We start from the raw sequence: 27,463 nt of genomic DNA, 5'->3' as shown, positions 1-27,463 counted from the left end.
TCGATGGAGACTCAGAAATATCATCACATACAAATGTAGAAGGATTCTTCTTTGCTGTTTCCGTGACAATTTTGATTTACCAGTCAGGGTTGTTAGCCCTGACCTGAACCCCTGAACCGGGAAGGATGGTGGACTAGCAATAAAACATTGTTAATTTTCTGAATTAATTTTCCCCTACATGCTAGCCTTTTGCAAATCATGCACGAGGGCACCCAGATCTCTCTACATCTTATTTCCCCACATGATACTGCACTTGCCAGGTCATTGCCCAATTATTTAACCTGTCTACATCCCTTTGTATTTACCATATGTCATCCCTTGGCTTACTTTCCTATTTATCTTTCTGTCATCAACAAATTTTAACAACCGTACCTTTTGTGCTTTTGTAACTGTAAAAAAAAAGTAAGTTCAGGCCGCAATACAGTTTCCTGTATCATACACACAGTGTGTTCAGATGACTAGAAAAAGACCCATTTATTCCTACTCTTCTCTTCCTTTTAGCCATTTGGCAGATGGCATGTGTATGTGTATCATTGCCTTTCTAGGGGTTAAAGTCACAGATTTGAAATGCTGGCAATTTGCTTGTGGTAAAGATAGCATACATGGTGCACTGGTGTATAGGGAACGTTTAAGTGGTGGATTGGGTGCCAATCAATTGGAGTGTGAAGTGTTGGATAGGGATGCAGTTCAAGTGTGTCCTTGGAGCAGCAAACATCCAAATCTGTGGAGAGCATTCTAGTTCCCTTCAGAGCATTCTATTTCCCTACAGCTGGTGGAAATGTTTCAGGGAGTCTGAATTTGAATTGCTTACTATAGAATGTCCAGCCTCCAAGCTGCTTTTGTGGCTGCAATATGTACTTAGCTGGCTCACAGAAATTTTTAGTCACTGATGATCTCCAAGATGTTGGCAGTGGGGGCTTCGATGACGGGCGTGGCAGTGGAGTGGTGCAGTGGCTGCTGCTTCTGCCTCACAGCCTCAGAGACCTGGGTTAGTTTTTTCCCTCAGTTGTCACCTTGTGGAGTTGCACGTTCTCCCTGTGACAGCGTTACTTGATCCACGGGTGCTCCGTTTTTTTTCTGTCGTGCCAAATGTGTTGATTGGCAGGAGAGTTGGCTACAATAACTCATATAATAACATGTGTATTAACCCACTGTATATATAACTTACAATCTCCTGCATTATTGCCAACAACCTGTTAAGAGTTAAAAATAAAATTTCCTCATGCACACTGGATTCAAACTGATAGTATAATGTATGACATCTAAACTGTGCCGTGCGCATTTTAAGACCATTCACATTCTAGCACCATTCATTGCAAATGCTGGGAAAGTTAATCTACTTTAACTGAAATAAAGGCCAACATATATTTGATTTTCCAGAAGATCTATGTAAGAACTGATGCTTAAATCATCCATTTACAATGTTGATGCCATAATTCACCGACCTGACTGTGGCTTGCTTGATGCAATATTCTGTACCTCTCCACATCTTTTCTGCTTGCCGTACTCTTCCACTTGTTCATCACAGATACAGTATCAACAGACCATTTAATGAAGTGTCGTTAAAGGCATTGTGTTCTTAGCAATGGGTAATGCCCATTTGGGGAACTATCATAAATCTTGCTCATTGTGATCTAGCAGTAATCAGTTGGTATCATTTAATGATTGCTCCATAAACAGTAGGTACTATTTAATAATCCCAGTTGTAAATTACAGACTATAGGTAGCCAAATCTATAATTACCATGTCACTTAAATATTCCCTTCAACTAGAAGGTAAATTGAGAAAAATTTGTATAGAAAATGTATGAAATGTATTTTCTTCCATTATTACTTTTTGAATAAACTGACTTTGTAACCATTTTTCCGAGGCTTCAAATATTTTGTGAGTTGTTTCATGTTAAATAATAACCAAGCAAAAGAAACCATGCATCAGCACTGCCAGAACTAGATTCCTTTAAGTTCCCCCTCAGATTTATTTCTTATTGCTTATTTTGGTGATTAACCACGTGTGGTACGATTCACATGGTGCTGTTGAATTTGTGCTGCTTCCTACCTCTACATTTTGGTATTGGAGAAAATTTACAGACTTGCGAGGATTAGATTTTTCTTAATTTAGAAAGTTGGTGGAGAATAGTCTGGTTTATAATCTGACTTTCGATTTTCATGGAGTGATCTAGGTGCTTCATTTACAAAGTCCCCGTAGCTGTTTTGCCAATAAAGAATCATGTCCACAACAGTTTGATTAAAAATAAGAAAAAATAATTGAAGTATTACAATGTAATTTATAATTATTACATGTATCTGAATTAGGTTAAGCGGAAGCTCACTTAGTTGCTCATGGTCTGGAATATTAAGGGTACCATAGAAAGTACATTAATGTTGGCAAGGACTAAGGCTAGGCATCTCTCCAAGGGAGCAAAAAATGGGATTAAATGAGCAACTCTGTGCTTCCGGGAAGACAACAAAAGATTGCATTCAGCTACTTCTCCATGTCAAGCTTGGAGATCTGTGATGAATAACAAAGGCCCTCAAAATTGCACAACTAGTAATTCTATGCTGCATTATTAGGAGTCTCTCTTGTGCAGCTTGCATTTCTTACCAAATAATTTAAAAAAGGAGAGAGTGCAGTAAAAAAAATCTGGAAGGCTTTATGTTGACAATTTTATTTTTTATATATTTCAGCCCAAGCAGAGAACTTCACTAATTTCCTCACAAGAGGTATACAGGCCAAGTCACGTGTATGATCAGTCGGAGGTCAGTTCATCTGCAGGCTATGCCAGTGTTAATACCACACCTCCTATTAGCCCTGCTAACTATTCCATTGGATCGATGGAGGGCAGTGATCTAACAGGTAAGATATCAAATTGTGAATATGAAAAGCATTTTATGTTTTTCTGTTTTAACAAATATTGATTATATATTTCCTTCTCCAACCTAGTGTATAGCCCAATGTAGTTAAATGGTTGCAACATATTGAAAAATATATGGTGTATTTTTAAACATGTTAATGTAGTTGACAAATCATAATTTCAAGAGAGTGATTCTGAAGGAACACCCAGTCTGAAGTGCACTAAGAGATCTGAAATGGATAACTTAGTGCTTTTCAGAATCCAGCAATTTCTTCAAAAATGAATTCTTAATAGAACCTTCTTTAGAGCGTTGATTTATATGTATAAACCAAAAATGCAAATTAGGGGCAGGAATCAGTATTAGATACCCTCTGAATTTGCTCCACTGAGTAAGATAACAGGCTAATTTGATTGTAATGTCTATTCACCATTTCCTATCTGCCTGTAATAACCTTTCACCCATTATAAAGAATCTATCTATCTTGGCCTCACAAAATATTCAAACACTCTGCCTTTGCCATCTTTGAGGAAGAGAGTCCCAAAGATTGGCAAAGCTCTGACAGGAGGAGAAGCTCCCCTGTAAAGTGAACAACCTTTAAGATTTAAGTAGTTCACTTGCTATGGATTCTCCCATCAGAGGTTCCTCTGATCTGTCGCATGTAGGCTTTTTCTTCATTCATCACACAGTAACTTAAATTTTCAGTTCAAGTTGGTCTAAGGATATGAATATGTAAACCGAGGTGACACTCTGGTCAATATTTAGAAAGGACCATGACAGAACAAGTTCATGGCAATTCATGTAGTATTTTGGTGACACCCTGGAATTTAATGCAGTCAAGCATGAGGTGTACAAACAAGAGGAAATCTGCAGATGCAGGAAATCTAAGCAACACACACAAAATGCTGGAGGAACTCAAAAGGCCAAGCAGCACCTATGGAAAAGAGTAAACAGTCGACGTTTCTGGCCAAGACCCTTGAGGTGTTCCATTTTAGGAGGAAAAGCCAGGGTAGGTCTTGCATGGCGAGCAGAAGGGCACTGAGGGGTGCAGCAGAATAGAATGTCCATAGTTCCTTGACAGTGGTGTCACAAGTAGATTGGTCATAAAGAGAGCTTCTGGAATATTGGCATTCATAAATCAAAGTACTGAGTATTGGAGTTGAGATGCTATACTGAGTTGTATAAGAATTTGGTGATGCCAAATTTGGAGTATTGTGTACAGATTTGGTCACATATCTACAGGAGCAGTATCAATAAAATTGAAAGAATGCAGCGAATATCTACAAGGATGTTGCCAGGACTTGAGGACCAGAGTTACAGGGAAAAGTTGAACAGGTTAGGACTTTATTCTCTAGAGTGTAGGATAATGAAGAGAGATCTAAGCAACACACACAAAGTGCTGTATTAAAGTGCTGTATTGAGGTCTAAAACAAATGATGAGAGGTATAGATGGGTAAATGCAAGCAGGCTTTTCCCATCAAGGTTTGGTGATACTACAACTAGAGGTCATGGGTTGATTAAGTGGAACATGAGGGGGAACTTATTCACTCAGAGGGTGGAAAGAGCTGCCAGCACAAGTGGTGGATTTATTTATCAGGAGATACATTGTGGAACAGACGCTGCCCAGCAGCCCACCAATTTAATCCTAGTCTAATCACAGCACAATTTGCAATGCCCAATTAACCAACTAACTGTTACGTCTTTGAACTGTGGGAGGAAACGGAACACCTGGAGGAAATCCAAGTGTCATGGGAAGAACGTACAAACTTTCTTACAAAGGACACCAGAATTGAGCTCCAAACTCTGATGCCCTGAGCTGTAATAGTGCCGGGCTAACTGCTACGCTACCATGGCACCCGATCCACATTCAATCTCAGCTTTTAGGAGAACTTCGGACAGGTACATGGATAGGAGGGGTATAGAGGGCTATGGTCTATGGATTATCTGTAAAAATACGTTAATCGTGTATGTCATCAGGCTGCCATGTGATACGACTAAAGTAAACTTGAACTACACCTGCATTCCCAGACTCCCGAATCTTTCTTTGAATTAGTTTAATGTTTTGAACTTACAAAACATGGACCAGGTCAATGGGACTAGGCAGATTAATAGTTCGATGCCAACTAGATGGGCTGTAGAGCCTGTTTCTGTGCTGTAGCAGTCTATAACTCTATGTTCCTCTCCAAACAGAGATCATTAAAATGATTACCTGATAATATATCTCTCTTTTGTTAGTGGACCTTGCTTTATTTAAATTGATTGCCATGTTTCAACACTGTAATAGTAACCACACTTTATAAAGTGCTGTATTGAGAGTGAAGCACTTTAAGGAACATAACGAATAAAGCAGGAGTAGCCATTCAATAAGATCATGGCTGACATGGCCGTACTCAGTTCCATCTCTTTACCTTTTCTCCATAATCCTTAATTCTCCTACTGTGCAAAAATCAATCTAACTTGTTTTAAACATGCTTAATTAGTAGCCTCTTCAGTGTCCTTGGGCAGAGAATTCCACAGGTTCACTGTCCTCTGAGAAAAACAGTTAATCCTCATCTCCATCCTAAATCTATTCTCCCAAATCTTCAGTCCATGTCCCCTAGTGCTATTCTCACTACTAGTGGAAATAACTTTCCTGCTTCTATCTTGTCTATCTATTTTATAATTTTATATTTTTCTAGAAGATCCCCTCTCATTCTTCTGAATTCCAGTATTTATAGTCACAGGTGAAACAGTCTCCCTGATTTGGCTCCCCTTCATATCCAGAATCGAACCTGCGAACCTCCTTTGTACTGCCACCAAAGCCAGTTTATCTTTTCTCAAGTAAGGAGACCAGAATTGCATGCAGTACTCCGTGTGGCCTCAATAGTGCCCTGTATCTCCTTGCTCTTAAATTCAACCCCTTAAGTAATGAAGGGCAAAATTCCTTTTCTGTTCCCGATAAGCCGTTGCACCTATACAGCAACGTTTTGTGATCGATGCACCAGCACTTTCAAGTCCCTCTGCACAACATCCTTCACCATTTAAATCAGTAATTCCCTATGGGGGCAGTTACATGTCCTAAGGAGGAGTAAGGGGAAATAGAAATCGTCGGGTGGCGTTCAAGATTCTTGTCGGGGGGTGATAAGTGGCACCCTAACTTGAGACACGAAACCAGACCGACTCTGTCAACTCACTGCAGTCATTGACATCTGATAGGCATTCCCAGTTAGAGTTAGTTTTTAATTTTAATTTAGCCCCGTTAATGATGAGTAAATACCTACAGCACAATCTCTATAAGTCTGAAGGTGGTGAAGCCTTGAATTCTAATCCTGCCAAGAAACAACAGAAAGTGCATCAATACAATGTTACGTACGTGGAGTATGGTTTTACTCCATTCCTGTCAGATCACCTGATCTTCTATTTCTTTTTCTAAAGTTGATGATCTTGCATTTCTCGACATTGTACTCCATCCGACAGACCCTGCCCTCTCAATAAATCTATCTATATCTCTCTGCATCCTCTGCACAATTTGCTTTCCCACTCAATTTAATGTCATCAGCAATCTTAGATGTGCTATATTAGGTCCTTTTATCCAAATTATTCATGTATATTGTGAACGTTTGTGGGCCCAGTGCTGACCCCTTTGACACCCCACTCACCAACTGGAGAAGCACCCATTCAACACAACTTTCTACCTTCAATTAGTTAACCAGTCCTCCATCCATGCTGATACATTGCTCCCAACACAAAGCATCCTTATCTTATGAATAGGTCATTTATACAGCACCTTATCAAACATCTTCTGGAAATGCAAGTATAAAACATCCACCTGTTCTCCTCAAAAAATTCCAATAAGTTTGTCGAACAGGATCTGCCCTTCTGTCCAGATGTCTCATTGTTTCTTACTTAGTGACTGTTACAGTATGCACCTGACTGTCCCAGCCTCCGGGGTTTAGATGCTTGGAGTCTCCAGAGTATCGATAGCTGTTGCAATCCCTTTAAAGATTCTGACCCATTCTACTAATTAGCGGCCATGTTTTGGCACCAAGATCTGAATATGTAAAGAGCATCTGAACTCCAGTTTAGTGCTCAATTGTCAGCTGAACTTTGGTTCAGTCTGTGATTGCGTTTAGGATTTCTGTCTCATTTGGATTCTCATCTAGTCTCCTCAGGTTCTCATCTAGCTTCTAATCAAGAACCCTGTTCCTATCTCAGTCTCAAAATCATGTCTTAGAGAAGTACAGCATAGAAACAGTTCCTTTGGCGCATCTAGTCCATACCAAAATTACTTAAGCTGTCCACTCCCATTGACCTGCAGCCCTCCATATCCCTACTATGATTCTAGACTCAGGCACTCTAGCACTTGGGCCCTTACCATCCTCACCTTGGCCTCTCATCACGCAATAGCCCTTAAGAATTTTCCTAATGACAGGCATCAAGCTAACTGGCTTATAATTTCCTGCTTTTCCCCACATTCCTTTGTAAACAGTGGTCTGACATTCAGTGTCTTTCGATTTGCTGGGATTGGCCCAGAATTCAGAAAAATTTGGTAAATTATCACAAATACTTATATAACTTCCACCATTCTTTTCAGTATCCTGGGATGCATTGCATCAGGACCAAAGGACGTATGTACTTTGAGTTTGCTCTTCAGTGATAACATTTGTATCGAGGTCCTTACTTCCCATTGCATCTATAACATCTCTCCTTGGCATATTAAACACGCCATCCACTGTGAAGACCAGCACATAGTTGTTGTACAAAGCCTCAGCCATTTCTGCTTGACCCACTATTTACTACCCCTTTTCCTCTTCAAGGTTCCTACGTTCGCTTTAGCCATTCTTTTCTGCTTTATATAATTATTGAAACTTTTACTATCTGTTTTTATATTTTGTTCTAGTACACCTTCATAATCTATCTTACCTTTCTTTATTGCTTGCTTTATGGCTCTTGTTACTTTTTTAATCTTTCCCAATCTTCCTGTTTCCCACTACTCTGGGCAACTTTGTATGTAGTTCGATGCCTAACTTACTTAAGGCTAGCTTGCCCTACCCTTACTGTAGTTGCATTTAACTGGAATATACTTTTTTGAGGACTATGAAAAACGTTTTGAAAGTTTTCCACTGCTCCTCAATTGTCCCACCATATACCCTGTGTCGCAGTCTATGCGAGTCAACAACTCCCTCATCCCATTGTAGTCTCGCTTGTTTAGTTTTGAGATTGAACTATTGTCCCTTCCTGTTTTGAATACTGTGGGCATGCCAATAAAGTGCACTTACACTTATTGTTCTTTTAGAATTTTGTCTTCTTGCTGTCTTTTGTATTTGGCTTTCCTCTTGTTGTATTATATAAGCAACATGTTAGAGTTTTAAGGGAAGAAAATATAAGGAAAGTGCAATAAATATTGCAATTTGTGTCCTTTTGAGATGTCTCTTAATATGAAAATAAGTTGTGACTCATAATACATAGAATTCAAACAGGATTTTGTTTCTCTCTCATTGGGCTAGATTCTATGGTAATATGATCATACACATTATCACTATAAGCATGTTAGTTTTAATGAAATATAAATAGAAATTGCTGCCAAAAGTCTGGCATAGATTACCACCTGGATACCCTGTTGTCCCACACCCTCACTTTTGGATCTGTGAAGCCAAACCTGCTGCATGAGAGCATTCTGACCCAATCATCAAGACCTTGCTTAATTGGATTGTGAGGCAGAATTAGGTCATGTGTCAAATATTAAAATAAAAAATTAAAATATCCCATCTTAAAAAAATCAAAGACAGTTATAAGTACTTAAAATGTATTACAAGCACAAATAATTTAATAAAACCTAGTCTACCTCAATTGTGTGTGTTACCTTAATGTTAGTTTTCTTTCTCCAAATGTCTTTGTCTAAGGTGTATGAAGAGATTTCTCAGCGTACTTCCCCAATAACAGGAATTTTCTTGCCAAATGCAAGAAAACACAACACAGCACAAAAAATAATAATATATTCAAAATTTCTGTCTTGGTTGAGGAAAACTTTAAGACTGATTGGACTTAAGTAGTTGATTATTTATATATTCAAGTGGCCATCTAAGGAGTGCTTCAGAAAGGTCACAGGCATAACTTGAAACCCAGCACTTAATTTGGCTCTCCAACTAATAAAATAAACCAGCAACAATTGTTTAGCAGGCTTCTGGATTATTGTTAAGCATTAATGCATGACAGGTTTATGGAGAGAGTGGAAATCCTTATGGCTGACATATGTCTTTATGTTGATTGGTCACAACCAAGTCTCCATATGGCTTTACTAGCCTGGCAAAATGAAAGGTAAATTCTATTAAATGATAAACTGATCGTTGTGTTCTATAAGAAGAATGAATTAATTAATTAATTAGCACTTGAGATCAGTCTGCTCATCAGGCCCTGAAAAGAGTTGATCATGGAACCTTGACTAATACCTTGACAATCACTTCGATTTACTTGCAATAAGCCTGTGGCCACAGAACAATGTGAGACAGCTGAGGTATTTAAGCCATAGGCAGAGCAGCTGGAATTATTGAGGAGTCAACAATAACATTTGGAAAAACTTTCCAAATGAGCCAGAGTCTAAATCTACAAAACCTGCTTTTTTTTTTTATCTAACTCGAAATCGATCTGTGGCTGCATATCCTTTCCCAGGAGTCAGGCTTCCCAACTGTTCTATCTGGCGTAAATGCAGAAGTGGTACTTTCAGAATCAGTCAATATTGTTTCTGGCAGCACTATGCTTTTAGTTCAAAAATATGATTCTCAGCTGATTCTACATAAGTTCAAGATGATGACTATTTCTAGAAAGAGACCCCAACCTCTCACCTCCCCTTTATATTCAGTAGCATGATCATTGGCAAATTTCCATCATAGCATCAGCCACAGGAACACCACATAAATGTCAGAGGCCTTCATTGCTGATACCTCCAGTTCTTTACTGGGAGCATGAGGGAATGCCACCCTCTGGATAAGTGCAGTTTGCAACACAAGAAGCCCAACTTCATCACCTGGTAGAGCACTTAGGTGAAAAGGTGTGCCATTCATAAACTTTCGGTCATACCTTTCTTTGACTTTCTACATGATACTCTGCAGCAAGTTGACAAGGCTTCTTCAGTACTACCTCACAAACTTCTTTACCTTCGGGAGATACTTTATTCTCATCACCCTGCAGATCAGGGTAAAATATTAGCCTGGGTTTCTGCATCAGATCCGTATCCTATGATTCCTGAAAGCTACACCAAGGTAGACATTACTAAGTGATGTATTTGGGTTTGGGTGTTGAAGGGCATGTCATGTTGGCATATGGGCAATAATTATCCTTTTGTGCTCTCTGTCCTTTAAGGATAGTTTCACGTGACTAGCTGCTGGCTAGAGTTGCCATTGGGTTTTCTACAGAGAACTCTGGCAGAAGGCTATTTGAAAACAAAACACCTACAATAATACAAGTTGACCCTGTTAGAAATTTCATAAATAATGCACCTTTGTAGATAGTTTAAATTGCTAATTACAGTGTCTTAGAGAGTGAAGAAGGAAGATACCAAAGCATGGAGTCGAGAGTACCAATCCATGAAATTATGTTTTAAATGCTGTGCTTTGATTGGAATACCACATATTATCCCCTATGATTTGGTTTAGTATGGATGTGCGCTAAGAAAATGCAAAATATGAGATTCGATTGAGGAGTACCTGATGGAATAAATATAGCCATTGGAATTCCGGAAGTATTGTTACATTTTGTGATTTCAAAATATTAAAATAATTCAAAGGAAGGCATGGGAGTCCGGGAACATGGGTCTAACTTCCAGTTTACTTTAAGTGAGGCATGTAAGTATCGTGTGGTAGCATGATGACATGTGCAATTCACATATTTATATATATAATCCGTAATGAATTATTTAAATTAACAAGAATGCTTAATTATCAACATATATACAAAATTATTCAAATATTTTTGAAATATTAAATACACAACAAGTATGTAACTGGAGAATGGAGAAGGTGGAAAGTTTACACTGTAAATTGAGACCATGAAGGATAAAACAGTGCAGAGAGAACTACACTATGCCAGACAGAGAGCTGCCCTAAGTCCGCATGCTGGTACTCGTGGAGCATACTGCCTGCCCTGGCATGTGCCAAGCCAGCCCTTACAGATCAGATTCCTTGCTGGATTTGTGCCGGTTCCTTGCTATCCGGATTCCTATTGTAATGATGGGGAGGGAAGGAGTTCCCACAAGTGTAACAATGGAGAGGACAGGAATTCCTGCAAGTGAAACAATGGAGAGGATAGGTGTTCCTGAAAATACAGCAATGAGGAGGACAGGAGTTCCCACAGGTGTAACAATGAGGAGGACAGGAGTTCCCACAAGTGTAACGATGGGAAGGACAGGAGTTCCCACAGGTGTAACGATGGGGAGGACAGGAGCTCCTACAAGTGTAACGATGGGAAGGACAGGAGTTGCCACAGGTGTAACGATGCAGAGGACAGGAGTTCCCACAAGTGTAACGATGCGGAGGACAGGAGTTCCCACAAGTGTAACGATGCGGAGGACAGGAGTTCCCACAGGTGTAATAATGCGGAGGACAGGAGTTCCCACAGGTGTAATGATGGGGAGGACAGGAGTTCCCACAAGTGTAACGATGGGGAGGACAGGAGTTCCCACAAGTGTAACGATGGGGAGGACAGGAGTTCCCACAAGTGTAATGATGGGGAGGACAGGAGTTCCCACAAGTGTAACGATGGGAAGGACAGGAGTTCCCACAGGTGTAACGATGGGGAGGACAGGAGCTCCTACAAGTGTAACGATGGGAAGGACAGGAGTTGCCACAGGTGTAACGATGCAGAGGACAGGAGTTCCCACAAGTGTAACGATGCGGAGGACAGGAGTTCCCACAAGTGTAACGATGCGGAGGACAGGAGTTCCCACAGGTGTAACGATGGGGAGGACAGGAGTTCCCACAAGTGTAACAATGCGGAGGACAGGCGTTCCCACAGGTGTAATGATGGGGAGGACAGGAGTTCCCACAAGTGTAACGATGCGGAGGATAGGTGTTCCCACAAGTGTAATAATGCGGAGGACAGGAGTTCCCACAGGTGTAACGATGGGGAGGACAGGAGTTCCCACAAGTGTAACGATGGGGAGGACAGGAGTTCCCACAAGTGTAACGATGGGGAGGACAAGAGTTCCCACAAGTGTAATGATGGGGAGGACAGGAGTTCCCACAACTGTAACGATGGGGAGGACAGGAGTTCCCACAGGTGTAACGATGGGGAGGACAGGAGTTCCCACAACTGTAACGATGGGGAGGACAGGAGTTCCCACAAGTGTAATGATGGGGAGGACAAAAGTTCCCACAAGTGTAACGATGGGGAGGACAGGAATTCCCACAAGTGTAATGATGGGGAGGACAGAAGCTCCCACAAGTGTAACAATGGGGAGGACAGGAGCTCCCACAAGGTTCCCTGAGCAGCAGCACCTTCATTAATGTATTCCTCTGCATACAATGCTGCAATGACCTCTTCAGTGCTGATTCTTTTTGTGTTCCCTCTATCCTGGGAACATATCCTACTCACTGGATAAGATAGTAAGTGGTGTAAAGGTGGTTTTGTAGCTCAATGTTCACTATAGAAAAGAACTGAATAATTCTTCAAACCCCTTATTACCAGTAATTAAAAGTTACAATGCTTTATATTTAAAAATATGCTGACTTCTGTAAATTAATTGTTTTCCCCTGTCCAATAATTTGATAACTTGGTACTTTTAATCTTGTAATGGCAAACATTTTACCCTGATGTTAAAATCACAGTAGATTGTTAAATCAACACACTCAAATCAAGGTGCCATTTTCTAATGTCAGTAAATCAGATAAGGTAAACTAGATTTGCATTAGTGGCTTATTTCTGTGATCATCAGAAATTACATTGGAATTGTTTCAAGGTAAAAATATTAAAACAAGTTTGAAAAGCAATTGTTTTTGATAGATCTATTTTTTAAAACCGATGAACAGTTTAGAAATCATCAGATTCCAATTGAGGGATCTGTCAGTCTGGCAGTATTGCTCAATAGAATCTGCATTACTAATAACATTAGCCTTTCCATCTTGGCAGGAAGTTATTTTGCTAATATGGTAATAATGCAAATGATAAATAAGTTTAATGAAACTAGAAGAAATAACTTATGAAACTAGAGAAGCAAAACATATCTGGAGCTGCTTAATTTAGTGAGATCAAATAAACTAATTTTAATAATTCTTGTTATTTGGACGATCCTAGACATAGAAATAGTGAGAGCCCAATTGCCATTTATATTTGAAGTAAGCACCGAAAGCAGCGTTTATTCCTGCCATTGTAGCCTATCTTGTTCCATTGAAATGCTCAGTATGATGTTAGTAGGCGTTGAATGGTGCTGGAACAGTTCCATTATGAGCTCTCTGCTGTTACAGTGAAGCTGCAGGAATAATATGACAGTGTGAGTCAGATTGCTTCTGCAGCTGACGCACTTGGGAGATGTTTTGCAGCTCTGGAGAGAGCCTGGCACTACCATACCTGAAGGGGCTTACTTTTCATAGAGAGCACTGATTACTAAGAGTACCAGACCCACTTCAGCTGCTAGTTTATTTTAAAATCCTGCTTGGACAAGCTAATGCACTGATGTTGCATGCTTTAGTGACTGTGCCAAAATGGCAATCTGTCAGCAGTGAGCACAAAGTAGAGTTCAATTTTTTCCACAGGATTGGATTTTTTGTGTTCTATGTTATTAATTTTATGACACCAGCTGTACTGTTTCCAAGGAAACAGGCACTGTGCAAGCAACGTGCGTATTACTTTGTATTTTTCTGTAAAAAAAAGTGGAAAAGGAGGTTTCAAACAATATGTGCAGAAGTATTCTCATTTTTAAGGTACCACAAGCATTACTCCACAGTTAATTCACCTGTTACTGTAATGTGGTTTTAGGAACATGTGTCGTCTGCTTATATGAGTATTAAACAAATGTCACATGTTATGGAAAATAATGGAAGCTGCTGAATGCAGTTGTCCAAAAGCACTTTTCTTAGATTGTTTAGTTCCCACAAGAAGAATTGGTTTGTGTCTCATTAAAAATTAGGGCCAGCAGTTCTGACATTCAACAAGTCTGATAGCAAGGTGCTTCTTAGACAGTATCATAACAAAATTTCATGTAATCAAAAGTATTAATATACACAAGGTGATTTTTTTCAGTTTAGTTTTGAGTACCCAGAATTGTATAACCCATCATATTTAGCTTCTGGAACATTACTTTTAAGTGTCTACCTTGGTTCAATAGCACATGTTTTATCTCTGGGCCAGTAAACTGTAGTGCAGGAATTATGGTACCAGCTGGCACCCAACAAACCCATACACAGTGTAATGAAATAAATAAACTGATGGTTTAAGGACATGAAAGTGATCACACACTGCTCCAGAAATCTGAGCATAACTTCAAAGTTGATATTCATATCCTATGGACGGCCATCTTTCAGATGAGCGTTTAGCCTTGATCTTTCAATTAAAAGGCAGCACTTCTACAGATGGTGCAGCTGTGGCTTGCCATTCGATTCCATAGATTTCCCAGCCCTCAAATTGGGAAGTCTGTCTGCAGAACCTCTCCCACTGCTCTAGCACACGTCCAGTTGGTCTAATGATTTTATTCGAGGAAATCAAGAGGAAAGGAAGTTAAGTACAGTCTCATTTTCTTTTCAAGTGAATTAATTGATTTAAATATATGTAATGTTCTGAGCATTATGAAGTGGATTTAATCTTAAATTGGTTTAAGAATTTAAAGCATATTCATTGTCAATTGTTTTTAAGTGATTTTGAATATTTATGAATGTAAAAGGCATTCATATGTACTCAATCTCCTTTACTGTTTTGACAGCCAGTGAATGTGGAAGTACATGTTTTCCAGTTTCCAGGGTCATTCTGGGAGAGAATATTTCAACCAGACAGGCCCTCTGTTGGTCTGGGTCCTCCAGATCAGCAGGGCGGACCGAATCTGAGGCCCAGTTCTAGATAAGAATAAGCTGTGAGGGTAGGCAGCTGGCAAGCTCAGGAGGTCCACCAATCACGAGTCAATACAATGTTTCCTCACTCCTGGCTTGGTCCAATCACGAGTCAATACAATGTTTCCTCACTCCTGGCTTGGTCCAATCATGAGTCAATACAATGTTTCCTCACTCCTGGCTTGGTCCAGTCACGAGTCAATACAATGTTTCCTCACTCCTGGCTTTGTCCAATCACGAGTCAATACAATGTTTCCTCACTCCTGGCTTGGTCCAGTCACGAGTCAATACAATGTTTCCTCACTCCTGGCTTGGTCCAGTAATGAGTCAATACAATGTTTCCTCACTCCTGGCTTGGTCCAGTCACGAGACAATACAATGTTTCCTCACTCCTGGCTTTGTCCAATCACGAGTCAATACAATGTTTCCTCACTCCTGGCTTGGTCCAGTCACGAGTCAATACAATGTTTCCTCACTCCTGGCTTGGTCCAATCATGAGTCAATACAATGTTTCCTCACTCCTGGCTTGGTCCAGTCACGAGTCAATACAATGTTTCCTCACTCCTGGCTTGGTCCAGTCACGAGTCAATACAATGTTTCCTCACTCCTGGCTTGGTCCAGTCATGAGTCAATACAATGTTTCCTCACTCCTGGCTTGGTGCAACTGATTCCATGACACTCCATGAAGAAGATATCCCTTTTGCCTGATCAACATTCAGCTTCCTTTCAACTTCATTAATGTAAATTATGGACTCAAGCACAGATGGAGCAGGTGCTGAATATTTGAAAACACTAGAATGCAAAGGAGGTCAGGAGAGGGAAAGAAACCAAGAGTTAACATTTCAGATCACTGATGACCTTTTCTTAGTTTATCAAGACGTTTAGTTCACTGCTATTTGTGGGTGAGTTCACAGATGCCAATTGGCAGCATTTTCTACAAGATAGAGTTTTGGTGCAGCATGTAATCATGAAAGATGGTAAATAAATGCAAGACTTATTTACTTCCCACCTTCCACTTCACTTCCTAACACTTCACCTCAACTGATCTCATTGCTTAACTAAGACCTAAGTTTAACCATCATTCTTGTGGTTGAGGCTGAGAATAGTGACAACCAATAGATACTTTAATTTCTCTGGTGCATTAATGAGTCTATGTTAATAGAACCTGCTAGTGCTAGGTGGGGTTGATGTTATGAGGATACATAATGGATGGGCTTATGCAAAATGGAGAGCCGGTGTTGTAATTATTCAGTGCTGCTTATTGCTGACTGGGTTTAATCTCTTTCTGACAGTGTAGGATTATAGCTTGGTGTGTTGTAATGAAGATGGGCTATGACTTAGACATTGTTGACTAAGTTGTTGACAAAGGTTCTATTTTTAATGTGAGAAGCTAATTATTTGTTTGTTAAGGATGAGATATAATTTGCTACACAACGATAAATGCAATTTTACAGTACCTTTGATGCTTAGTGATCTAAAATGTAACAGAGATTAGGAAACAACTTTTTTGATGTGACTGTATATACAGCAGATTCATTTTATCATTGCATTTTAATGATTTACAGCTCTATCAAGACAATGTAAAAAGTCAGAAAAATCATAAAATTACACTTGGTCAGTCCACAATAGATTTTATTTACAGTAAAACATACTGTATGTATATGAGTATTTGAAAAGGGGAATTTGAGAAAATGCTCAAAAGGCAGTTTAGTGAATATCATATTTTTGCTAATTAACAGAGAAGGTATCTTGTGGATTTCAAAGAAATGTCTGAGAACAGCTTTCAAAGTATTGTCATGGATTAATAAAGAATTTGAAGAACAGATGAAAAGACACCAGGATTTAATTTTCTACCTTGTTGCCCATTAGTGCTATTGATTTAAACACAAAAGGTAAAATGGGGAGGAGTGTCCATGAGGGAAACGTAGATGTTATGGAAGTCCAAAGACAAAAATGCCCCACTACTGACTTAGAATCTAGATTTGAGGTCTGGGAATCAGAAGGACTGTAACAGCATGGATGGAAAACAGGTAGGTAACAGAAAACAGAGAGTAATAGTGAAAGTTATTTTTTGGACTGAAGGGGAGAATAAAATAGAGCTTCTGAGCTCTATTACTTCCCTTAGTATGTCTTCATGACTTGGGTTGTGATGTACAAGGCACAAATTTCAAACTCACCACTGACACTAAATATGAAGCTTTGGTAATCTGAGAGAAGAATTGTCATGGCCATCAAAGAAATACTAAGATCAGGCAGAATGGGTGGATGACACTTAATACTGGGATATACACAGTGTAATTTTTTGGTAGGAAAAGTGAAAAGCCCCAATAAAAACTAGGGAGTATAATTCTAAGAGGGAGAAAATCTGAATCTATATGTGCACAGTTGCTGAAAGTCACAGGGTAGCTAAAGATAGTGGTTTAAAAAAAAAGTTTGCAGCATCCGGGGCTAAATTGAGGCACAGGTCGCAATGGCAAAGAAGTCACATTGAAGTTTTATTAAGTACTGACATGGCCACAATTACAGTGTCACGGTGTGTTTGGATGTCACATTTTATGTGAAGCTGAAATGGTTGGCACCAGGAAAAGGATGGAAACAAGATAGAGAAGAACTACTTTCCTTGAAAATAGGGTCAGGAACCAGATGACGTGGAATAAGAGTGACTGGAGAACAACCAAATGTGACATGAGGAAAAACTTGTACGCCAAGTGATTGGGATTTTGATTTGCACTGGCAGTGATAGGAGTGCAAGTGAAGCCTTTGAAAAGGAGCTAGAAGAATATCAGAAAGAGCCCTGGGATTAGCTGGATTGCTTGTGTGGAGCTGATATGGACACAGCAGGTCAAATGGCCTACTTCCTTTTTATAATATTATGTAATTCTGTGATGCAACGTGTCAATGACATGGCACTTTAAAATGTTTTAAACAGTAAAGCTACATAGCTTCTATTGCAATGCACTCCTCCCCGCACATACATACACACACAAACTCCCATCCCAGAAAAACAATGTAAAAATCTTAGTATTTAAATATATGCCACGTTAATTACTTAATAAGAACAATTAATAGCGCAAGTAAGTTAATAAGCATTTAATATTACCTAATGAAGGAGTAATAATGTACAAAATATGTACAGGAAAAGTCTCTGTTGTGATGTCAGAATTAACTGAAAATTGTCCACAAAATTAATTATGTCTTAATCTTCCAGCAGCTGTGAAATGTCATTATCACTTTCACCTGTAATCTATTCCCATTTGAAAGCTATTAGAGATAAAAGTGATAATTATCAGAACTGTTAATGTTAATAATTGACATCTAGAACCCCTAAAATACTGCTAACCAATCTTGTCAGTGTTCACGTATGTGTTTCAATTGTATGTGAATTGACAATTTTGCAAGTTTCAAGGCAAGAAATTACTGGGAACATAGACTCATAGAGAAGCACAGCACAGAAATGGGCCTTTCAGCCCATCTAGTCAATGCTGAACCATTTAAACTGCCTATTCCCACCAACCTGCACTGGAAGCATTGCTCTCTGTACCGCTGCTATCCATGTACCTATCCAAACTTGGCTTAATCTTTGAAATCGAGCTCGCATGCAGTACTTGTGCTGGCAGCTCATTCCACGCTCTCAAAACACTCTGACTGAAGAAATTTCCCCTCATGTTCCCCTTAAACTTTTCACCTTTCACCCATAACCCATGACCTCTGGTTGTAGTCCCACCCAACTTCAGTGGGGGAAAAAAACCTGCTTGCCTTTACCCTGCCTTAACATGGCAACATTTTAGTATCTTCCTTTGCTGTGGGTGAGGTACCAGACAGCTAATGTTGTGGCTTTATCGAGTAGGACAAGCCAGGCCAGTGAGCCTAATAAGACTGTGGTGGGAAGGTTACTAGAGGGGATTCTGAGAGACTGGGCTTATGAGCATTTGGAAAGACAAGGGCTGACCAGAGATAGTCAACTTGGTTGTGTGCATGGGAAATCATATCTCTTCATAATTTAATTGAGTATTTTGAAGAGGTTACCAAGAGGACTGATGAGGGTAAGGCAGTACATGTCATACATATGGACGTTAGCAAGGCTCTTGATAAGGTCTCATAAAGTAGGCTGGTTTGGAAGGTGATCATATGGGATCCAAGATGAGCTAGCCAAATGGATAAAAAATTGGCTTGGTGGTAGATGCATAAGAGTGATACTAGGAGGATTGTGTCTCATATCATCGGCCTGTTACCAGTGGTGTGCAACAGATATTGTGCTTGGTCCCCTGTTGTTTGTCATTTGAATAACTTGGATGAGAATATAGATGGCATGATAAAGTCTGCAGATGACACAAAAATTGGTGGTCTGATGGCCAGTGAAGGAGGTTGTCCAAGGTTACAATAGAATCTGGACCAATAGGAAAGTGGGCAAAATGGCAGCTGGAGTTACTAGGACAATTTACCCTGGGGGGGGAGGGGAAACAACACTAAGGGGTGACCATAGGTAAGGTCAATGCTTGGGGTCTTTATCCTAGGATAATGTAGGATAAAACTCGAGGGTATCAATTTCAAGTAAGAGGAGAAAGATTTAATAGGGAACTGAGTGGCAAGTTTTTCACACAGACAGTGGTACATGTGCAGAGAAAGGGCCCTAAAGCACTCAATGTGACTAGATCAGGAAGACACCTTGGTCAGCATGGACTAGCTGAGTCGCAAGACCTGTCTGCATGGTTTAGGACTCTTTTATAAGCCTCTAGCTATGACTCTATGTTCTAGTTCTTGTGGCCTACAACTGCCTAGCCTAGCATGTTCCTAAGAGAAACCTTAAAATCTTATGATCTGCAATTCTTATATTGACTGCTATTCACAAAAAATGCTGGAAGAACTCAGTAAGTCAGGCAGCATCAGTGGAAGTGAATAAACAATCAACGTCTCAGGCCAAGACTCTTCTTCAGGACTGACCTGACCTGCTGAATTTCTCATGATATTGATGTGAAAGAAAAGAAAACGTTTTCTGACAATAGCCTTCTTCCCTTCTCACAGTGAGACAGAGTAAAGTTCAGTTATGTCGCCTGGGAGTATGATACTTAAGCCAAGTGAGGCAAAGTGAGTGCATTGGCAGCTGCCACCTCTGTCTTGTAGACTGCAAAGCAGCACAAGAATCAGAGCCACGTTCTGGCAGGAAATTTCTTATTCCTTAAGAAATAGTTGGTGTGAGCTTTAAAAGATCAAAGAAAGTTCTTTAAAGCATTCAATTTCAGTCAGTGTGTAACTATTCAATTAGAAACATTTAATACACTTGTATACATTTCCTGTCAATTTCTCCCATTAGAAGTTACTTTTTCTTGTGATAGACATTATTTGTTTTACCCTGATTTCCCTGTGTTGGGTGTTGTGTGAGCCCTTAATGACCAAGATGAAATGTGGAGTCTGCACAAACACTTGTGGTATAAGCTGTGGTATATGCCAAATTGGTGAAGATGTCCACCTGTTTGTTGATACCTGAAGCTTATTATCCCAACTGATCCATCTCTATTCCTTAACCAAGTTTACTAGCAATCCACCTGTCAGATTCCTCTTACAAAAAGCTAGAATGTATGCAGCAGGCTGAATAACCCTGCCCGGTAGTAGTGTTCTGTATTTCTATGATACCCATGCTGTTTAATATTCGAGAAAATTGGTGCGTGTTACAATAGATTATTCATATTGCAACCTGAATTAGACTTGAATATGTATTGATTATTTATGCCCATTGCAGTAATTAGTAAAAGGTTAATTTTTCATGCTTATTACCAGCTTTCAATTAAGTTAGCATTAATAATGCCATCAGCAACTTTTTCAATGAGTGGTATAACAAGATTAAAAACACGTGCCATCATTAAGTGATGAAGGAGTTGTAGGAATGATAGTATTCCATCACAGCAACACTGCTTGCCAGTGTCACAATGTGCCCCACAACATGTTTGTCTTCAAAGTAAAGGCTTGCACAACACATTTCCATTTAAGAAAAATGAACCCAGCTCATCATTTCAAAAGCTAGACAGTTTCCTAGATGACATATATGTTACTTTTCTCATTATGACAAATTCTATTCTAGCCCTAATCCCTATAGTGGATTACTCTCCAAGGTCATCTGTATTTTCAGCTTCTGTTATGTTAGAGCACTTGTTTAATTGATGAAAGGTTATAGGCTGTTATTGATTAGTCTATATTTTCTGTACACTGGCCACACAAAGATCCAACGTGGAGGCATATCTTACTGGACGTTATTTCCGTCAATGCTGATCTTCTGTAATCAGTCTTAATTTCTTATTGAATGGAGGGACTTGGGTTACAAGGTATCATAATATAAATCCTGTTCATCTTGTAAAGGAGAAAAATGCTTTAAATACATGCAACATACACAAAATGCTGGAGGAACTCAGCAAGCCAGGCAGCATCGATGAAAAAGAGTAATCAGTGGACGTTTCGGGCCAAGATCCTTCATCAGGACTGGAAAGGGAGAAGTCAGAGTAAGAACGTGGCGGGGGGGGGGGGGTGGGAGGGAAGGAAGAAGTACAAGGTGGTAGGTGGTAGGTAAATAAATGTTAAGTTTTCCATAAAAAGAATTTTATCTACATTTTTATTGGTCTTTATTTTTTTTTGGTTTGGCACCCAGTACTTTGAATGAATTTGAGTTTTGTGGACATATATTTCTTCTATTGGCCTTTACTTCCTTTTCTGTCCTACCGGTCGAGAGGCTGGTATGGCCGGGTGGGTGGACATTTCAGATGCAGCATTTGACTCAGAAAGAACAACCGCATGGTTCGCTTGCGGGGACATCCATCATCAAAGATCTCCATCACCCAGGACATGCCCTCTTTTCATTGTTACCATCAAGGAGGAGGTACAAGAGCCTAAAGACACACACTTAGTTTTTCAGGAGTAACTTCTTCCCCTCCACCATCAAATTTCTGAATGACAATGAACCCATGAACACTACCTCGGTATTTTTTTTGCTTTTTCCCTTTGCACTACTTACTTAATTTATTTTATATATATACTGTTTGTTATTTATAGTTTTTAATTCTATGTATTGTAATGTACTGCTGCCACAGAACAACAAATTTCGTGACATATGCCAGTGATTTTGATTCTAACTAAAGAAGTTTCTGCATTCAAATTACAAAACTAATTGTTAACATTTTTTTAACAGAATCACTTCAATTTTTAATTGTGATGCTGCTTTTTAAGTTGTGGCTCTTGAGTAGCTATTTTATTCTGTGCTTAATTTTTCTATTTGAATTTGCATTTTGACTGTTATTTATTTTAAATGTCGATTTTACAATTAGGTTTTTACAATGCAACTCCTTTATTATCCTGTCCTCTGTTTTTATCATTGGAAAATCTATAAATATTACAAATGATGAATAAGCAAGTATTCTTTTCACACAAAAGGGCCCATATTTCCTGAGTAGTCCAGCTAACTGCATTTGCTGTTGCTATTCCAGTTCACTGACTCTGGAAGGCCTCTCATGCTAGCCCAGACAGTCCTGAAGCCAAGTAGTGGGCCCTGAGCACAGCCTCAAGCAAGGTAATGAATGACATGGATGGGCAAATCCAAGTCCTGCCCAAGAAACTCCCCTCAAAACCTTAAATTGCCAAAAAAGCCATGATCACAATTGTCAAAGCTGTCAGTGTATATCACTGTTTCCGAATGCCTCAGCAATTTCAAGACATTTAAAAATTATTTAAAATTATAATACTTTGAGACCTAAAATTAAAACTCAATTAAAAATATAGATAGCATTAAATGAAACACAAATAATTGTAGATCTTATAAATAAAATAAAAGATGTTTCAGTCTCTAGCTTGGGGCAGAGTCTGAGAGAAGATTCCCCAGTGTAAATGACAAGAACTTTAACAAGATCTTATCCCACTTCTTACTTTGCCTAGAAGATAGCTGGTAAAGCTCAGCTAGTTAGCTTGGAAATTCCATCTTGCTCAGATGTGCCAAGCATATGCCATACATACACTGATAAATATGGAAAGTTTCATGTGGAAGTGGCTGGAAAATAAACAGATTGCAGCAGAATAATTTGAAATTAATTTTCACAAATGGTGTAAAGAGTTATCTTTACCTACTGGGAGCCGTTTACTGTTAAATATGTATTTGGACACTGCTCTTTACTGTCATGGAATCCTAAAAGCTGAAACAGTGTTTCCACACCATAACGCAGATATTCTCCAGAGTAATAAACACAAAATACAAACAGAATAAATATAAATAAAACTACTTTTTAAAATTTCCCCACTTTATACTATCAGAAGATGGACATCGAGGATTCCTTGTGTAACGGCACCATAAACATCTTATTTATGGACATACTCGGAGAAAACGTTCTATCATAGCTAATGGGATTATAGACTCCCTGCAGCTCATATTCTTGCACTACGCTCTAAATTGACTGATTAAACATGAATTGTCAGCCCAAAGGTAAAGAGAAGTGACTTTTACTGCTGCAGTTTTTTTTTTGATTGACAAATCTCTCCAATTTTAATGAATAAATTTCCATCAAAGTAGGGAAACATTGCCTGTTCTGCCAGGTTGACGTCTGTGTCTCTGATCAGATGGTACCCTATAATCCTAGAGCTGTAATGTCAACGTTCAACAGCTTCCCAGCTATTTATTCAGTGAACCTTGCAGAGCCAATTTTATGAATTTTCACTCAGCTGAAAGGGACTCGTACTATAAATGCACAGTTCATAGATATAGGTCTGTAAAATCACTAGCCTTTTTCAAAAGTCTGAGGCAGTGGAAGGGTTGAGGGGTAAATGTGGCTGTGAGGAATGTTAAATTATGGTACAGGCATGCATAGGCCTATAAGAAGTATGATCATTAAGCTTATCACAAGTGGCATTGGCATCCTGAGAACAAGCCTGCTAGAAGAGACTTCCTACATGATTATTAATGCTTTTGAAAGCCATATTTTAATTCTTACAATGATGTTTTTCTCCTTGTATTACTGCATTTTTTCTTCTTATTTATTCCTTTCTTTACTTGCTAAAGGGTGCCTAAATGTCACCATAAGCTATTCTGACATTAGATTTCAGTTCATAAGTTCCAAGTACACTGCATGATTCAAATAGTTTAGTGGATTCCAAATGCCGCCAATTTGTCTATAAGCAGCACAATCCTGGGATCGCTCACAGAATGAATCAGAGAGGTGATCACTCCACTATTTCCCCTGTACACCACAGGCTATCAACATTGCTATTTGCCTCAGGCAACATGACAAGTTGATTACAGATCAGCAAAGTCACGACTGTGAGATAAGGTCATCTGTTAGATCTGGTCAACAGCACACACACACAAAATGCTGGAGGAACTCAGCAAGCCAGGCAACATCTGTGGAAAATAGTACAGTCCACGTCGCGGGCCAAGACCCTTCTTTTGTTTGTCTTGTTAGATCAGATGTTCTGCAGGTCATGTGCATCAAGCAAGCCCTGAACCCTTTGAGGGACAACAACTTTTTGCATGGAGATCATGAGATGGGCAAGGTGCAGAGATTTTGCTGTGTAGCCAGATGCTTGTGGGCAAAGCATCATGAAAACTACCCGTATCACTTTTCAAAGACCACATGACCAACAAGGCTTGCGTTGTTTTAATGTCCAGTAAATTCTCACCTCAGCAATATTACTTTGATTGCTTTTTTCCCCAAGAAGCAGTTTTAAAGCCATTGTTATCTGTTTTGAAAACATGCAAAGCAATAGCAGGATGTCTGTAGGAAAATTTGGGCTGACTTTGGCTGTTAGCCCCACCAAGAATGTGTTCCAACAAAAAATCAGTGTTCCAGGTAGGAAGCTTGGGCATCAGTTAGTTTGTTGTTCAGCTGCTGCCCTGACCCATGAGGAATGTACAGCCAGGTTTGGTGCAATATTTTAACATGGATTAATTATGTACTTTAAGTGGCATTCTGCAGAGAAAGATAAGCAGAGATAGAAACTACGTATTTCTCTTGGTCTTCTTTCTGATGCCAGGAAACAGCATCTGTCCCCTAATGCAAGTGAGTCTTATCCTATGTTGGTCTCATCGTCCACATCAGAAATGCACTGAGAATGAGTCAGCCTGACCCTGAGGAAATATCTAGACAGATAACAGAGCTGAGAAAGCATCAGCTCATTTAGCAGTGTCACTTAGTTTTCATTTATAGGGGCTTCATGTTCAAATCTGTCACCTCTCTATGGCACACTGGCTAACCATTTCTTCCAGCTTTTCAACATCAAACACAAAGTGCTGAAAAATCCATGTTTCAACACTGTTTCCTCCTAATTAATTGGAACATCTTTCTGTCTGGCTTAGTGGTAAGCTGCACCTCTTAGGATCCCCTGTTTTGTTAGACCCCACTGCCATGATTATGAACAATATGGTTGTTTAACCTCCTGAACATGAGGGAGCATGGAAGCACTTTCCATCAAACAGTATGACATGGCTCTGGTCTACTCTTGAGGTAAAATTATGTTATGCATCAGTTCCTTCTCATTTTTGGGCTTGTCTTGCAAAACCGGAGCTGTTATTTTAATGTGCTGTTGTTTAGAAAGGAACGCATTCATAGAATATTATTAATATACAAACATAGTTCACATCGTATCCAGTTAGCTTTCACTCATGAAATTTGTCAGCTGGAAATTAATGATGTCGCTGGAGATACTGGCTTGGTGGGAAAAAAAAAGTGTTTTAGATTTGTACGTTTGTGAATTCGAGAGTATACTCAGTTGAAAGGAAATATTTATATAAGACCATAAGAAATAGGAACAGAAGTAGGCCATTTGGCCCATCGGGTCTGCTGTGCCATTCAATCATGGACTGATCCAATTCTTCCAGTCATCCCCACTCCATACCCTTTGATGCCCCGGCTAATCAAGAACCCAGCAATCTCTGTCTTAAATACACCCAATGACTTGGCCTCCATAGCTGCTCGTGGCAACAAGTTCCATGGATTTACCACCCTCTGACTAAAGTAATTTCTCCGCATCTCAATTCTAAAAGGACATCCTACAATCCTGAAGTCGTGCCCTCTTGTCCTAGAATCCCCTACCATGGAGAAATAACTTTTCCATATCTAACCTCTTCAGGCCTTTTAACATTCTGAATGTGTCTATGAGATTCCCCCCTCATTCTCCTGAACTCCAGAGAATAAAGCCCAAGACCTGTCAGACGTTCCTCATACGGTAACCCTTTCAATCCTGGAATCATTCTTGTGAATCTTCTCTGAACCCTCTCCAATGTCAGTATATCCTTTCTAAATTAAGGAGCCCAAAAATGCACACAATACTCCAAGTGTGGTCTCACGAGTGCCTTATAGAGCCTCAACATCACATCCCTACTCTTACATTCTATACCTCTAGAAATGAATGCCAACATTGCATTCGCCTTCTTCACAACCGACTCAACCTGGAGGTTAACCTTTAAGGTATCCTGCAAAAGGACTCCCAAGTTCCTTTGCATCTCTGCATTTTGAATCCTCTCCCTATCTAAATAATAGTCTGTCCATTTATTTCGTCCACCAAAGTGCATGACCATACACTTTCCAATATTGTATTTCATTTGCCACTTCTTTGCCCATTCCCCTAAACTATCTAATTTTCTCTGCAGGCTCTCTGTTTCCTCAACACTACCCGCTCTTCCACCTATCTTTGTATCATCGACAAATTTAGCCACAAATCCATTAGTACCTTAGTCCAAATCATTGGCATACATCATAAAAGCAGCGGTCCCAACACAGACCCCTGTGGAACTCCACTGGTAACCAGCAGCCAGCCAGAATAGGATTCCTTTATTCCCACTCTCTGTTTTCTGCTGACCAGCCAATGCTCCATCCACATTGGTAACTTCCCTGCAGTTCCATGTGCTCTTATCTTGCTAAGCAGAGTCATGTGTGGCATCTTGTCAAAGGCCTTCTGAAACAAATCATGGGCTATATCTATATTTAAGACAAACAGACTGTACCCAGACTTCTACCATTTGCAAGTGAAGCCCAACTGCTAATTTAGTATATGGAAAGAGAAGATTATGAAGCCCTCTTGTCTGTACTGCCAATCAATAAGAGCATGGGTGATCTTTTACCATCCCCCACCCCCACTAACCATGTGTCTCTTAATACAATTAACACCTAAAAATCTACACATCGCTGATGTGAACCTACTAAGGAACTGGCCTCCACAGGGGAGACAGCTCCAAAGATGCTCCCCCCAGGGAAAAACTTGCCCAAATGGCTGACCCTTATTTTGAGAATGTTACCCTTCTTCTCGATACTATAGCCAGAGGAAACATCAGCTCTTCATCTACCTTGTCAAGCTTGAGACAACTTTATACATTTCAGTGAGCTCATCTCTTCTTATCCCAGACTTGTAGAGGATAGGCCCAGTCTGCTTATTTTATTCTCATGTCACGTATGACAAACCCACTATCCCCAAGAATTATATTGAGATACACAAGGAAACATGCACTTCAGTAATGATAGTGAAAACATTCCTAAGGCAAAGAAGCTTTAGTTGTCAAGAGCTTTAGGCTCTGGCAGATCAAAGACTGACAGAAATATCAAATATTTCCAACAGAAGTTGAACAATCTCATTACAGTTAAA

The 27,463-nt window shown here is 39.6% G+C and overlaps 1 protein-coding gene across 14 annotated transcripts in view; it reads left to right on the top strand.

The window, feature by feature from the left end:
* Positions 1-27,463, top strand: part of anks1b (ankyrin repeat and sterile alpha motif domain containing 1B) — an 870,400-nt gene that overhangs the window by 690,398 nt on the left and 152,539 nt on the right. For all 14 annotated transcript variants that reach the window (XM_063072533.1, XM_063072513.1, XM_063072522.1 and 11 more), the window contains one exon: positions 2,685-2,853. In XM_063072533.1, the coding sequence (XP_062928603.1) occupies positions 2,685-2,853 (169 nt within the window). The remainder of the gene's footprint in view (positions 1-2,684; positions 2,854-27,463) is intronic.

The sequence above is a fragment of the Mobula hypostoma genome, chromosome 20 (assembly GCF_963921235.1).
Source record: "Mobula hypostoma chromosome 20, sMobHyp1.1, whole genome shotgun sequence".
Lineage (NCBI taxonomy): Eukaryota > Metazoa > Chordata > Chondrichthyes > Myliobatiformes > Myliobatidae > Mobula > Mobula hypostoma.
Note: the sequence above shows the minus strand (reverse complement) of the source record. Positions and strands in the feature narration are given on the sequence as shown.